The sequence below is a fragment of the Sorghum bicolor genome, chromosome 1 (assembly GCF_000003195.3).
Source record: "Sorghum bicolor cultivar BTx623 chromosome 1, Sorghum_bicolor_NCBIv3, whole genome shotgun sequence".
Lineage (NCBI taxonomy): Eukaryota > Viridiplantae > Streptophyta > Magnoliopsida > Poales > Poaceae > Sorghum > Sorghum bicolor.
Genome location: NC_012870.2, coordinates 72332260 through 72345005, shown reverse-complemented (window position 1 = coordinate 72345005; position 12746 = coordinate 72332260). Strand labels below are relative to the sequence as shown.

The 12746-nt window shown below is 40.8% G+C and overlaps 1 protein-coding gene across 2 annotated transcripts; it reads left to right on the top strand.

Annotated features, from left to right (window-relative positions):
* On the top strand, positions 4681–11358 carry LOC8056849 (transcription factor bHLH18). 2 transcript variants are annotated; one of them, XM_021460930.1, is made up of 5 exons: positions 4681–4925; positions 5015–5120; positions 5201–5704; positions 10384–10752; positions 10974–11358. In XM_021460930.1, the coding sequence occupies exons 2-5, from the start codon at positions 5088–5090 to the stop codon at positions 11046–11048; spliced, it is 981 nt and encodes a 326-aa protein (XP_021316605.1). In that variant the 5' UTR covers positions 4681–4925; positions 5015–5087; the 3' UTR covers positions 11049–11358. The 2 variants fall into 2 exon arrangements, with proteins under 2 accessions (XP_021316605.1, XP_021316601.1); XM_021460926.1 differs by having other exon boundaries at positions 4683–4925; positions 5047–5120; positions 10974–11356.

Here is a 12746-nt window from a genome sequence, read left to right as displayed (position 1 = left end):
GACAAACTGTGCAATTAGTTTTTGTTTCTCATCTATATTTAATGCTCCATGCACGTGCCGCAAGATTCGATGTGACGCGAATCTTGAAAAGTTTTTGGTTTTTGGGGTGAACTAAACAAGGTCTAAGGCCTGCCTTGACTTCATAATTCCAAAAGTTTACAGGATTTCATATCATATCAAATATTTAGACATATACATAAAGCATTAAATATAGATAAAAATAACTAATTACACAATTTATCTATAATTTAGTTAGTTTATGATTGGACAATAATTGTCAAATACAGATGGAAATGCTAACTCCGACATAGTGTAGGGGCATCCGCTGATTTCGTGCTGACGCCACTTTTAAAAAACAAAACATTTATTTAAATTTGCTATAACTTTTAAACGGTTTATCCATTTTCAATTATGTCTGCATCGGTGTTTTCTACGTGACGAGACAAACAAAACTAGATCACCACTTATATATATTTTGAAAAACTTTGTTTTAGTATAATTTATCTGTACTAAGTACTTATAACATATAAGTTATAACTATAACTTAGTTGCACAAGTTATACGAAAAAATTATGTACATAAATTGTGTTTTATAACTTTTGTGTTTCTAAATTGTAGTATAAGTTATAAGTTAACTCTTTCCCTTGTGCGTTAATAACTTTTTATGTTTGCACTGGCATGAGCTATAAGTTTAATTTATTCTTTTGTGTTTAATAACTTGTGTACATAGGTAGTTCTATATAACTTGTCTTATTTCTTATAACTTTTGTACTCAACTTAATGTGTTATAAGTTAGTACACATAAATTGCTACTAAAATATTTTTTTTGAAAATAAATGCAATTAGGGTCTATTTTTGTTTGTCTCGTCGCGTAGAACACGACGGGATCGTTCCTTTATGTTTTATAAGTTGTGTTTTGATAACTTTTGAGTTTATGTTTTTCACATAAGTTATATATTATAAGTTAGTACGCATAAATTATTACTAGAAAAAATCTTCGAAATACATACAAGTGGGATCTAGTTTTATTCATCTTATCGCGTAGAACACACTGGTGCAGACGGAATTAAAAATAAATTTACCATTCAAAGGTTATAATAATTTAAAATAAATATTTTCTTTTTCTCTGCATGCGTCAGCGCTGACATCAGCCTACAGGGGATGAGGGTGTGTGGAATGGAGAACCCAAAAGATAATGAAGCACACTCGCGCCGTTCAAAATAGATAAAAGTGGAATTAGTTTTTTTTCTAAAAACAGAAATAAAAGTATGTCAGAAATAATTTAATCGCCAGGATCTATTTCAATGAACGTTCGCTATTTAGTCTGGTCGCTCCAACTATAAGGAACCGAGTTCCAAAAAAAAACTATCAGGAACCAGTTTTTCCTTTCCTGGCATTCTACATGGATTAGGGTTGCCGCCAATGGCAGCAATACTTTCCTAATCGAATGTGGACCTGACTGGTGGACCAAACTTGCATCCCAAATTGATCATGGGATTAGGCCGAGATCACCTCCCAGAGCCAGGACTGCGTGTCTTATTAGACGTCTGAAAATAGGTATTCAGCACGGGAACAGGTTCATATAGATGTGCGGATTATTTCGAGCTTTACTTTATTGAATCTTCTTTGTGGGTGTGAAAGCGCTGCTGCTATGCATGCATTTTAACTGCTGCTGCTGCTGCCCGCTGATTTTCTTCTTTGCGAAAAATTGGACTTGTTTGTTCTTTGAACTGAGAAAGTTTGACGCTGGGAGAGGTCATGAGCTAGTAGTTATGCAGATTAGGTGCCATGGAGGCTTGGATAGTCAGAAACCAATACAGTACAAAGCTTTTACCTGTCCTGTCCAATTAATCAATTAATGTGTTCATTGCAGATGGAGAAAAACTTTTGGTTAGTACAAATTGCATCAGGAACCTTTTAAGATTTTCAGCTTGCATTGCATGATGGCTGATGAACAATGTCAGTACTATCTAGTTGTTGCTACAGTACATAGTACCTACTTGAAGCGATAAACCAATGGAATGAGTCAGAGACCATCTTACGGAGTAGTTTACTTGTCATGTTGATGGACAAAAAGGCTCCACTAGAACAAGTTGGAGGACTCAAAGGTTTGCAAGTAGAGACCTCCTGATTCCTGTATTAATGAGAGTGATGCTATTTGCATAGTTGTATAACCTAAGTCTTATATTAATTATATACTTGTGGGATGACAACAAACACACAGCCTTTCAGGATTCGATCACACAACATCCTGACAACTCCAAAGATTATCCTTTTCTGATTTCAATAATTTCCACTAGAGTCTTTGGTTTAGTTGTACCTCTACATTTTCTCCAGATATAGGAGGATCCTGCATGATGTGCCCCATCATGTACAACAGATGGTCCGGACCTGCTAGCTAGTTGCAGCTAGCTAGTGTATCAAGCAAGTTGATGCAAGCATGACTCTGCAACATGATCCCTGGCCTTCTCCAATCAAAGTATAATATACAGTATATAATAGCTTATCGCGTCTGAGCTGAAGCAAGCAGAGCTGTCTAGTAATAATTAGAAGATTAATTGGCATGTGAGTGTAGTTAGGGCAATTCATCGATCCAACTTGAGTAACTTGTCGATGCTGGCAAAGTAGTACTGTGCTGTGTGCTGGCATTGCACTGCCAGCAATGTATATAGTTTTTTTATGGCACTAAACATGATTACAAAAGGGCTAGCTAGGAATAGGAAAATGAAACAGAAACACAAGTTCTTGCATGCCTTCGTTTTCCTGGCCTAAAACCTGATCACAAACGACAATAGAAATACGAAGTCCCAAGTTTCAGTTTTAAATGGTCAAGTTGGCCATGTTCGCCGGCCTACACTATTTGTCAACTGGCTAATTACTGATTAGGCCATGTGATGTTGGGAGATGAGCAGTTTAATTTACCAGTACAGGAAGCCAATCTAAGCAAAATTTGCATATATTCATTTTATATTCAGCATTTGGAATCGCTGTTGGTGACAATTTTTAACCAATCCTGTTCGGAACCGGTGCCAGCAAGTCTGAATTTTCAGTTTTTAAAAGATAGCCAAACTAAGAGCTCCATTATGCTGTTCCTAGAAGCTAACTATCACGTGGCTATTTATTTTTATTTTTTTGAAAAAAAGAAGGAAAGAGCGCTGCCCATTCGTTGAGGTATAGAAAACTCACGGGACAAATACAACCCTAACAGAGGGATTATTGCAAGGGCTTTAAATAAAAGGAGTAAAAACAGAGAGGCGCTTAAAAGAAACAACAGAAGACAAGCATAAAGAGCAGGATACAAATTTATCAGAGGTCTGTCTCGTAGGCAAATTTGTAGGTCCTCAAGTCGACCATAATTTGTTGGCAACCTGAGATTCCGTATATGATCCCTGGATCTCAATTTTCTTGCATCTCCTCTCTCTCTCTCTCTCTCTCTCTCTCTCTCTCTCTCTCTCTCTCTCTCTCTCTCTCTCTCTCTCTCTCTCTCTCTCTCTCTCTCTCTCACACACACACACACACACCAGAGCGGAGCATGCCACGTGGCTTCTGCATTATATTACGGTGGCTTCAACATGAGAATGATGTTACAGAGTTACAGGTGTCAAAATCAAAGTATATATAACTGAATCAAGAGATCATATATCTTTTACTAGTTTGAAAGTATAGCATATCATGACATGACGTGACGACAATTAAAGCGAAGTAATTGCATGATTAGTTAAAGCTGTCCTAAATAGTTTATTATTTGTTTGCTCCACCTGAGAAAGTGGCAGCGCTTGGATCACAGATTTGTTGGCTTTGCATGTGCACACACAGCCATATAATTTTGTATTGTTGTATAGCACTTGCACCTAGCTAGTACAATGCAAAAACATGGTATTTAAACAATTAGCATTGAGCATTGTATGGACCTGATTGGCAGGACTAAGACAAACAATGGACTCTTTTGATTTTCCTTTATGCTTTTCTTCAGATTTTCTTCGGATTAGACTCAGGAGGCAGTTGGCATGGAAGGTTTATCTCCTATTTGTACTCTTGATTTGAATTCCCTTTCTTGGGATTTGCTTCGATCTGTGTGTTGTCTAAAGCTTGCAGGTTCAGCATAAAAAACCGTACGCCATTATCACATGGATCTCCTAACTAAACAAATGGCGAGTGGCGACAGTGCAATATATTGGACGCAACTAATAAAGTTCAGAAATTCCACTCCGCCTCCAACAACAGATGTGTACACACATCTGTACAAAACTGTCACCATCGGAGGGAACCTACTGTAGCTCATAATTTGGTTCAACGAAGCTACATGTTACGTTCATGAACGAATTTCTTACAACTACGCTGTAAGTATCAATCTTAATTTGGAGCTGAGGGAGATAGAGATAGACTACTTCAAAGTTCAAACAAACGGTATTACGTTGGGACAGTTCTAGCTAAAAACGAGTAGTGTCGCTGTCGTCGCCAACCTACTGAATCTTTTTTTGATGAAAGTAGGGGCAAGCCCCTACTGAATCTTATGACAGGCTCTGTTGAGCTATATATATGCCGAAGACTTGTTTATACAGACTTGGTGCAGCATATACATCACATATTTTCTTAGCAAAAAGAAGATAATACGAGATCTTCGCGGATCAGCGCCGTGATGTCAAGAAAAGTAGACAGAGGAATAAATCGCGTTGGCCAAAAAAAATAGGAACGCGTGTGCAGATCCAACCATGCAATCGTGCAAAGAATTGCTAGCGCAAGTGGTTGCCTTTTGTGAGAAACGCAAGGAGCACGTGAACGCCTTCTTCAGAACAGAAGGGGTCCGTAATTCACACCACCGGAGCCTGTATAAAAGCATCACCGAGAGAGAAGTCTTCAAGCAGTGGGAACTGGGAACTGGGAGGGAGAGGGAATCAGAATTAACAGAAGGAAAAAAAAACAAGGTGTGTGTTCAGTTGTTCTGATCTCCGAAAAGGAGTTCTTTCAATATTTTTGGTTAGAAACCTCGCTGTTTATTTCTTCTGATTCGTAGTTTTGCTCTTCTATCTTCTTGTGCCCTCTTAGTGATTTGGAATTAAGATATATAAGATATATATATCTGGGCGATGGATGAACTCAACAAATGGCATTCACATCCGGTAAGACTGCTAAGAACTAGCACAAGGCCCACCTGAAAACTTGAATGCTTCGACTAATTCTTGGTTCTTGTCCCTTTCAGGACTACTCTGAGGAGGAGCTAGCATACATGTACAGGCAGCAGCAAGAAGAAGAGCACGCCGGGATGCAACAGCAACACCATTTTGCTGAGCAGCAGCAGTACTACACACCACCAGCAGCAATGGCGCCGCCTAGGTCCCCTAGCCCCTTCCTTGAGTTCCTTCCTCATCATCATCACCACAGCTCCAGCTTCCCGGGGTTTGGGGTCCCGGCATTACCACCCCGGCTGCCGTTCGGGCCGGTCAAGAATGAGCCAGGGCAGCCGTCATCGTCGTCGAGCAATCGCATCCTCTCCTTCGGCGGACAGCCTCCAAGCACGCTCAACTTCTCCTCAGGAGGAGATTGGCTGGAAGCCGGTGTTGAAGCGGTGCAGCAGATGCCGCCGGAGAGGCGGAGCCGGACGCACTGGAACACCCAGGAACATGTCATTGCCGAGCGCAAGCGGCGCGAGAAGATGCAGCAGCAGTTCGTGGCGCTGGCCACCATCGTCCCGGACCTCACCAAGGTACTGTGTATGCATATCTTGTTCTTGTCTGGTCGTTCTCTAATCCAAATAGGCTGTGGAGAGTGGATCTGTGAGTGGATTCTCCTGCTGTGCTTTCATGCTATACTACCTTGAATAGATATAGATTACGAAAGGATAATTTGATATAAATCGAAACTGAAGTCTCACACATGAGATGGAGATATATGCGGCTATACACCCATCGAATAATTTCTCTATGGATAGACCTAAAAGTCACCGGAACCTGGACGGTGCTGCATCCAACTCCAACGTCCATTGCTGCCCGCCCGCAGCCTGGATTTCGCCGCACTTTGTTTTGCGGGAGGTGCACGTGAACCGGACGGCCGGCGGCGGGCAGATACGCTGCACTGCCGTCAGTCACTCACACGCGAGGACGGGGCCTGTGTGTGTCTGGCTTGGCGCCCGGCCTTTGGCGGCGCAGAGTGCAGGGAGCCGGGAGCCCAGAGCCGGTGAGGTCACGGCAGTTCTGGATCCCATCCAATTAGGTTGAGTGTGGCGGACTGGCGGTCGTCTGCGAGACGAACAGGCCACTGGGTGTGCGGTGTGTGCCGGGCGCCGGCTCCCGGGGCTCGGCCCCCGATTGAGTTCATCCAGTCCAAAGCGTGATAGCTAACCTTTTGTTTTCGAGGGGTGTGAAGAAATTTTATTTTTATATACTGGAGTACACTCCAGTACGCTGTACGCCTCAATAAATCACGCAGTATATCAGTCCAAGAGCCTAGCTAGCCACATCTATTATTGAGAAAAATGCGCACTGCACTCCCCAGCAACACGTTGCACAATGTTCCATCTCACGCGCTGCAGTGAGAGATTTAGCGAACACGAACAGCGAGCTCGACAGTAGGTGGTAACAGTAAATGTTCTCTTTTCATTTCCTTTATATAGCTAGGGCTAAGAAACCGACCTAAGACTATTCCAAAAATGCCCTGTGACGGTGGGGGAATATCCTGACATATTCCTATATTACAGTCTACTGACCACAAGTCACTTAGATAAATTCACACTACGAGTTCATCACGCGCTCCTTGCCAGGGGCTCCAATTCGTTAAATGCTTGAATCCTTCGTTCGGCCGCGGAACCTTCGGCGTAGAGGTGACGAATATTCCTCGGCTTGGTCATGCCGAAGGTTCTTCGGCCCGGGTGCACCGAAGGCTCGTCGGCCCTGCTGCGTCCTCAGTCTTGCTTTCGCCCGTCCTTCATCGTGGGGAGATCCGAAGGTTCCTTTCTTCTCTTCTCGCGACCTCCGCCGTTGACTTAGTCCCTGCATTCACTCGGTATCACAAGAGATGCATTAACATTAGTCTTGTCCAGATCCTCCGCACTGCTGTGCTCGAAGGTTCCCCGGGCGAAGGTTCTGGCCGAAGGTGATCCTCTGGAGCAACCAGGCCGGGGAAGGCGACATTCAGCCCCCAACATCTCTCACCCAACCAGTTAGCTAGACTCACTTCCTTAATCAAAATATAGAACAATTAAATGTGTTTGGATCCATCGAGATTTTAAGAATACCGATAGAAAAAATAATCCCAAAATCCTAAAATCTCATTCAAACATTCTAGGAATCTAACCCACATGCACAAAATTTAAAAAACATCAGAGATCGTTTTTTATGCAGAATCCGGATTTTAGAATTACATCCAAAAACATGTCCTTAGTAGAGTTTCAAGCACATGTTGTTTTTTTTTAAAAAAAATTGTGGAGCTCTTGCTTTGCTTTCTCAAAACTACAAAACGGACTTTGTGTATCCAAACAATATGCCTTAAAGTTTGGCTACGCTACACGGCACTCATAATCCAATATTTAATACTACAGCAGATTTCGATTATGCTATTATATCTTTTTATCAACCAATATTTAATACAGTGTTGATAACGGCTTTTCTTTGAAGATCACATTTTTTATGGATTCATTTATGTGCTTACTTATATATATGATTTAATTTGGGGGATACATAATTTATATATATATGCATCTATAGCTCTTTGAGGGAAACGGACCTCTCAGGATAAAAAAGGTTTTCGTAAAGTACCAATTAATTGCACATGTGGCAAGTGACAATGAAGAAAATAGCTAGATAAACTAAAATATATGGTATTGGATTAATTAATCTTTTGAGGGAGATGATGTACCAAGTTAATATACTCCTCATAGAGAAGTTATCAGATTTTACTATGAATAAAAAACACTCATGTTGATACCAACAGTTTGACACAATACTTGAATAAAAAAGGAATAATGCGTCCAATAATATGCTCAGCGATGAGAAAATCAGGATTCAATGATTATGATAGCCTGTTCAAGTTGCGCCGCGCCCTCTGGGTTGTTTGTTCCTGTTGTGAATAACGGCAGATAAACGACGAAAAACATAAAATCAAATCACAGCGGAGACACAAGATTTAACGTGGAAAATCCCTCCAATGCAAAGGGAAAAAACCACGGGCGTCAGCCAGTAAACACTCCTCACTATTATCAAGAGTTAGGTTACAACGCCGTACGGCGGCTTACAAGATCGTAATATTTAGTGGAACCCTAATTTGGGTATATGTACCGTACTCCAAGGCTCTGGCGACGGGCCTCCGCTTCGCTCCATCAGAAGTCAAGCTTTATAATGTGTAACTGAATTTGGAACATATTCAACAGTTCTCAGTTAAGAAAAAAAAATAACTTCAATGCAAATAGCATAAATCATATATGTCATTATTTTTTTACTAAGTATTTAGCAATTTTATGAATTAGCACTGGATTGTAGGTGGCTTCACACTAGTCTATTTGCACGTGTTCAAGGTAAAGGAAAATTGACAACTGAGCCCTGGCTCAAAAAAATACGTGCACACCAATGTGAAATATGTGTTTTTTTGTCTGAAATTCGATAATACACCTACACCAAACTAATAAAATGCAGGTTCAGTATCCGTGCTCTAACAAGAATGAGACTGCCATAAAAAGCCTAAACTAAACAAACATTGTGTGAAAGTAGAGTAACTAATTAAATGTAAACCTTTGCCTATAGGACTAAGCTAGCTAGGAGTATACTGACCTCTTTATAGATTACTTAACTAAAACACTGAATTGTACATCTATCCATGGCCATCCAGAAATTGTCTCTAGACCTAAAAGGGTCGTGTTGCTTCAGTGAAGCAATGCCGAACTGCCGTTTCAGTGAGAAATGCCAGCAATTGAGGATCTGATCGAGGCTCAAGTGAATCATGATATTCATTAATTAAGCACTAACAAAGGATCTGAATTTATCAATGATCAGAAGGGCAGCGTGGTAGTTTGTTTGTTTTTCAGGGTATGTAGTAGTAATTTGTTGATAATGTGCATAAATATGAGAGGGTTTGATTTGGTATATAATATAGAGAAAAGCTTTGATAAGAGAGAACAAGCTGCTCTCCTTGTTTGAGATCAGAGAGTACTAATTTACTACAAGTTTGTTTGCTTTCAAATAGATCCCTTAATCAAGTAGTTCTGGTACTCCTAGATCTTATAGAACTACTCGGTAGGAATAACATCTCATGTTTGAACAACACGTAGCCCCCCGAAGTAGTGGTCCTATATAAATATGTGTTCTGATCATTCATCATTCTATGCGGTAGCAGTTTGAATTACATTGTTTGTTTGATCTGTTGCATATGTAGACACACATGCCAGACCACTAATTATTGCATACTAGTTCACCAACATGTTCTATATATATATACAGAGTCGAATCTTATAACATGGTATTTTTTTAGCTCAAACCATGAAAAAAGATATCATGCTACGATAGATAATATTAGTAACATCTTAAGTATGTATCTAAATATAAATTTAGGGGGGTTTAATTGGATCATGTTTTAGCATGATATAGGTGGGTAATTTTGATGCAAATCTATAAGTTAATTTATGTACATTGTTTTTGCAATAACAAAGTTGGGTAAATTTTTATAGAACAAAATACTCATATATCCAAATATTATTATTATCCATGGTGATAGAGTCAATTGCGTTGAGGAAGATCTTTCTGATTTTTATAAAAATGTTTAGGATTTATATTTTATAGCATGTCTAGTGTTAATATAGACTGTTAAATATTTCTGGTTAGTGACGTCTATGGTAGTTTCTTTATTTTCCTTGCTTCTAGTAGGTCCCATTCTTCCCACCTTTGTATCATCCAAGTATGTCTTCCGTTTGTTGGTTTTTGCGTTTCCCATGCTATTTTTATGGTTGTTGTGTTGCCTTTCTGGCCTCTTATATATTGCCACCATGCTTGTCATGCAATTACAAATAATATGCTCTTTCTCACTATTGGATCCTGATTGTTCCTTAAATGTAACACAAACTTGTTGCACCATAAGATTTACAAATCTTTCCTAGAGTTTGTTTTGCTTATTAATTGGAAGTTGGATATTGGATTGAAAAGGTGATTTTTTGCTAAAGCAAAATAAGCCACACACTTTGAGAATAGCAAATATTCAATCACTAGTAAAACTTATCTTGTATGAAATGGACGATGTTACGATGCCCATGAAGTTTTGAAACATGGACCATGGGCGGGGACTTGATGACTTGGTTCAAATTGTAACAAAACTTACTTAGGTATAATCAGTATGAGCAAACTATATATTTAAATTTAAAATATGATATTCACTGACAAGTATTAAATGACGTGAACTTTTCAGACAGATAAAATCTCTCTACTAGGGAGTACCATCGAGTACGTGAAACAGCTCGAGGAGAAGGTGAAGACCCTAGAGGGGCGAAGGGAAAGGAGAACATCCGATCCCACCATCCTCGAGACCAAGTGCCGCATATCAACTGATAGTGACGCCTCATGCTCCAACGACAGTGCCTTTGCTGCGGGTGGGTTCAGCCCGACGGTTGAGGCGAGCATACATGGCGACACCGTCTTGCTGAAAATATGCTGCTTGGAGAGAAGAGGAGTGCTGGTGATGATCATCTCCGAGCTTGAAAATCAGGGCCTCTCCATCATAAACACTAGTGTTTTACCATTCACAGACTCGTGCCTCAACATTACCATCACTGCAAAGGCAAGGCACTTTTGTCCCTCTCATGTTTAATTACCGTATGTGAGGTGCTTTTTTTTCTTTTGTGAATAATCACTCTGAGGTGTTGTTTAATTAGCTAGGAGTAGTTAGTATATGGTTATTCTTCAACCTTTTGGATGGTAAGCACTTAAAGTATCATAAGAGGTTGCTCGTAATTTTTTATGGCGTTCAAAAGTTTGACAATTAGTTTTGATTTTATGCAGATTGGAGTAGGATTTTCATCAACAGTTGAGCTCATAACGAACTTGACCGCAGCACTCAGAGGTTCTAGTACTTGAGAGTTGATACGAACGGTAGTAAAAATTGGAGTAGCGAGAGTGGAATGTAAATCACGTCTTCTTCTTCTTCTTCTTCTTATTTTGGCAAGGAAAATTGCGTCTTCTATTTGCGTTGCTCTGCTGAAAGTTATGGTTTTAATAGGTTTTCCCTTCTTTATAGGGTTTGAGGGTTAGGGGTAGAGGTGAGGGGATTATATACTGATGAAGCACGTTTGAAATGAAACACTTGTACAATCGATCCTCTCTCTATTTCTTTTTAGCATGCTTTGTGTACATTCTTTGATTTCTTTTAGTCCTTTCATCTCTCAAAAATATGAACAACAGAACAAGGTTGACATGATTCCTGGAGTACGTTCTTCAAAATCATGATACCTTACATGATCCAAAAACAACATATGCTGAAACTTTTTAGATAAAAAAATAACATTCCGGCCTCCAATAATTCACAAGTAAATGAGTATAGCCGTTTAGATATAGTTATACAAAGTAACAACACTCAAGTTCCTATCCTAATCTAATTTTGCCATCCAAATTTGTTGTAGAATTCTAACATCATGGCCTCCCATAAGCGACTGTCTTCCTCTAACAGCACACAATATATCTTGCACAAATTTGAAACTCGGCCTCCAAGAAGTTGGGGTTCCAAACCCACCTTGAAGATGGACCTCTAAGGCGACACCTGCAAGGAGGAAAACCAACGTCTCGAGTCACCAACGTCGCCCGCCTTAAAATCCAATGCAAGATTTTCAACTAGAGATAAGTGGACTGGAGAGCCGTACATGGAGTACTACCGGCTTAACAACCTTGTTTGTATTGCCATAAAAAAACAATCTTTACAGTTCAAAAAAAACAATCTTGATTATGTTCTGATCAGGGATACATAAACAAGTAAACAACCCATTAAAGGGTATGCTTCAGACTACACCGAGCTGTAAAATAGGGTCAGCATTCTCGATTCTATGGAGCCAGACCTATGAACACCCTTCGTCTCTAGTGAGTCAGGCCCGATTATTCTTCCCTTTTTTTTTGAGATTCAGGCCCAACTATTCATGGGGCCCAAGGGAAGCGTGGGCGGGGAAAAGGCCCACCAGCCTCCCGCAGGCCTACTACACCAGGGCCACTTACCGTTACCGGTCGGCGGCCCAATCACAGCATCCAGCTCCTCTCCGCCGCCTCCCGCTACTAAAGAGACTCTGGAAATATCAGCATTTCTTTGGTCGAAGCGAAGCACAGCTCAATCACGCGCAACCAACGAGGTCCAATCTCCCATCCCAATCCCGTGGCAGGCAGGGTTGAGAACTTGAGAGAATTCATCAGCTAGCCATCAGACAACGCGCGCGATGATCTTGGGACGTGGTCCACCTGGACCAAGGAATTAACTCCTGCCTCAAACCAAAGATTGCCAGACTGCCCGATGGTGGAAAATGACAAGAACACGAGACGGAGACGCTGACCTGAATTAACTACGTGATCGTGCGTGCACATACATAGATGGGACGAGCTTTGACCCACGACCCGGTGTTCTTCTCTGGATTAGCGACCGGAATTCTTAATGGATCCGTCGATGATCCCCTGGTAGGCATTGGTACCTGGGGGTCTGGGGTTTGGCCAGGCGACTGCGTACCAGCAGAAGCGTCCAAGTGAAGCTCACCGGGAGACAGGGAGGAAGACGCTCGAGACGACGGTGGTGGACTGCTG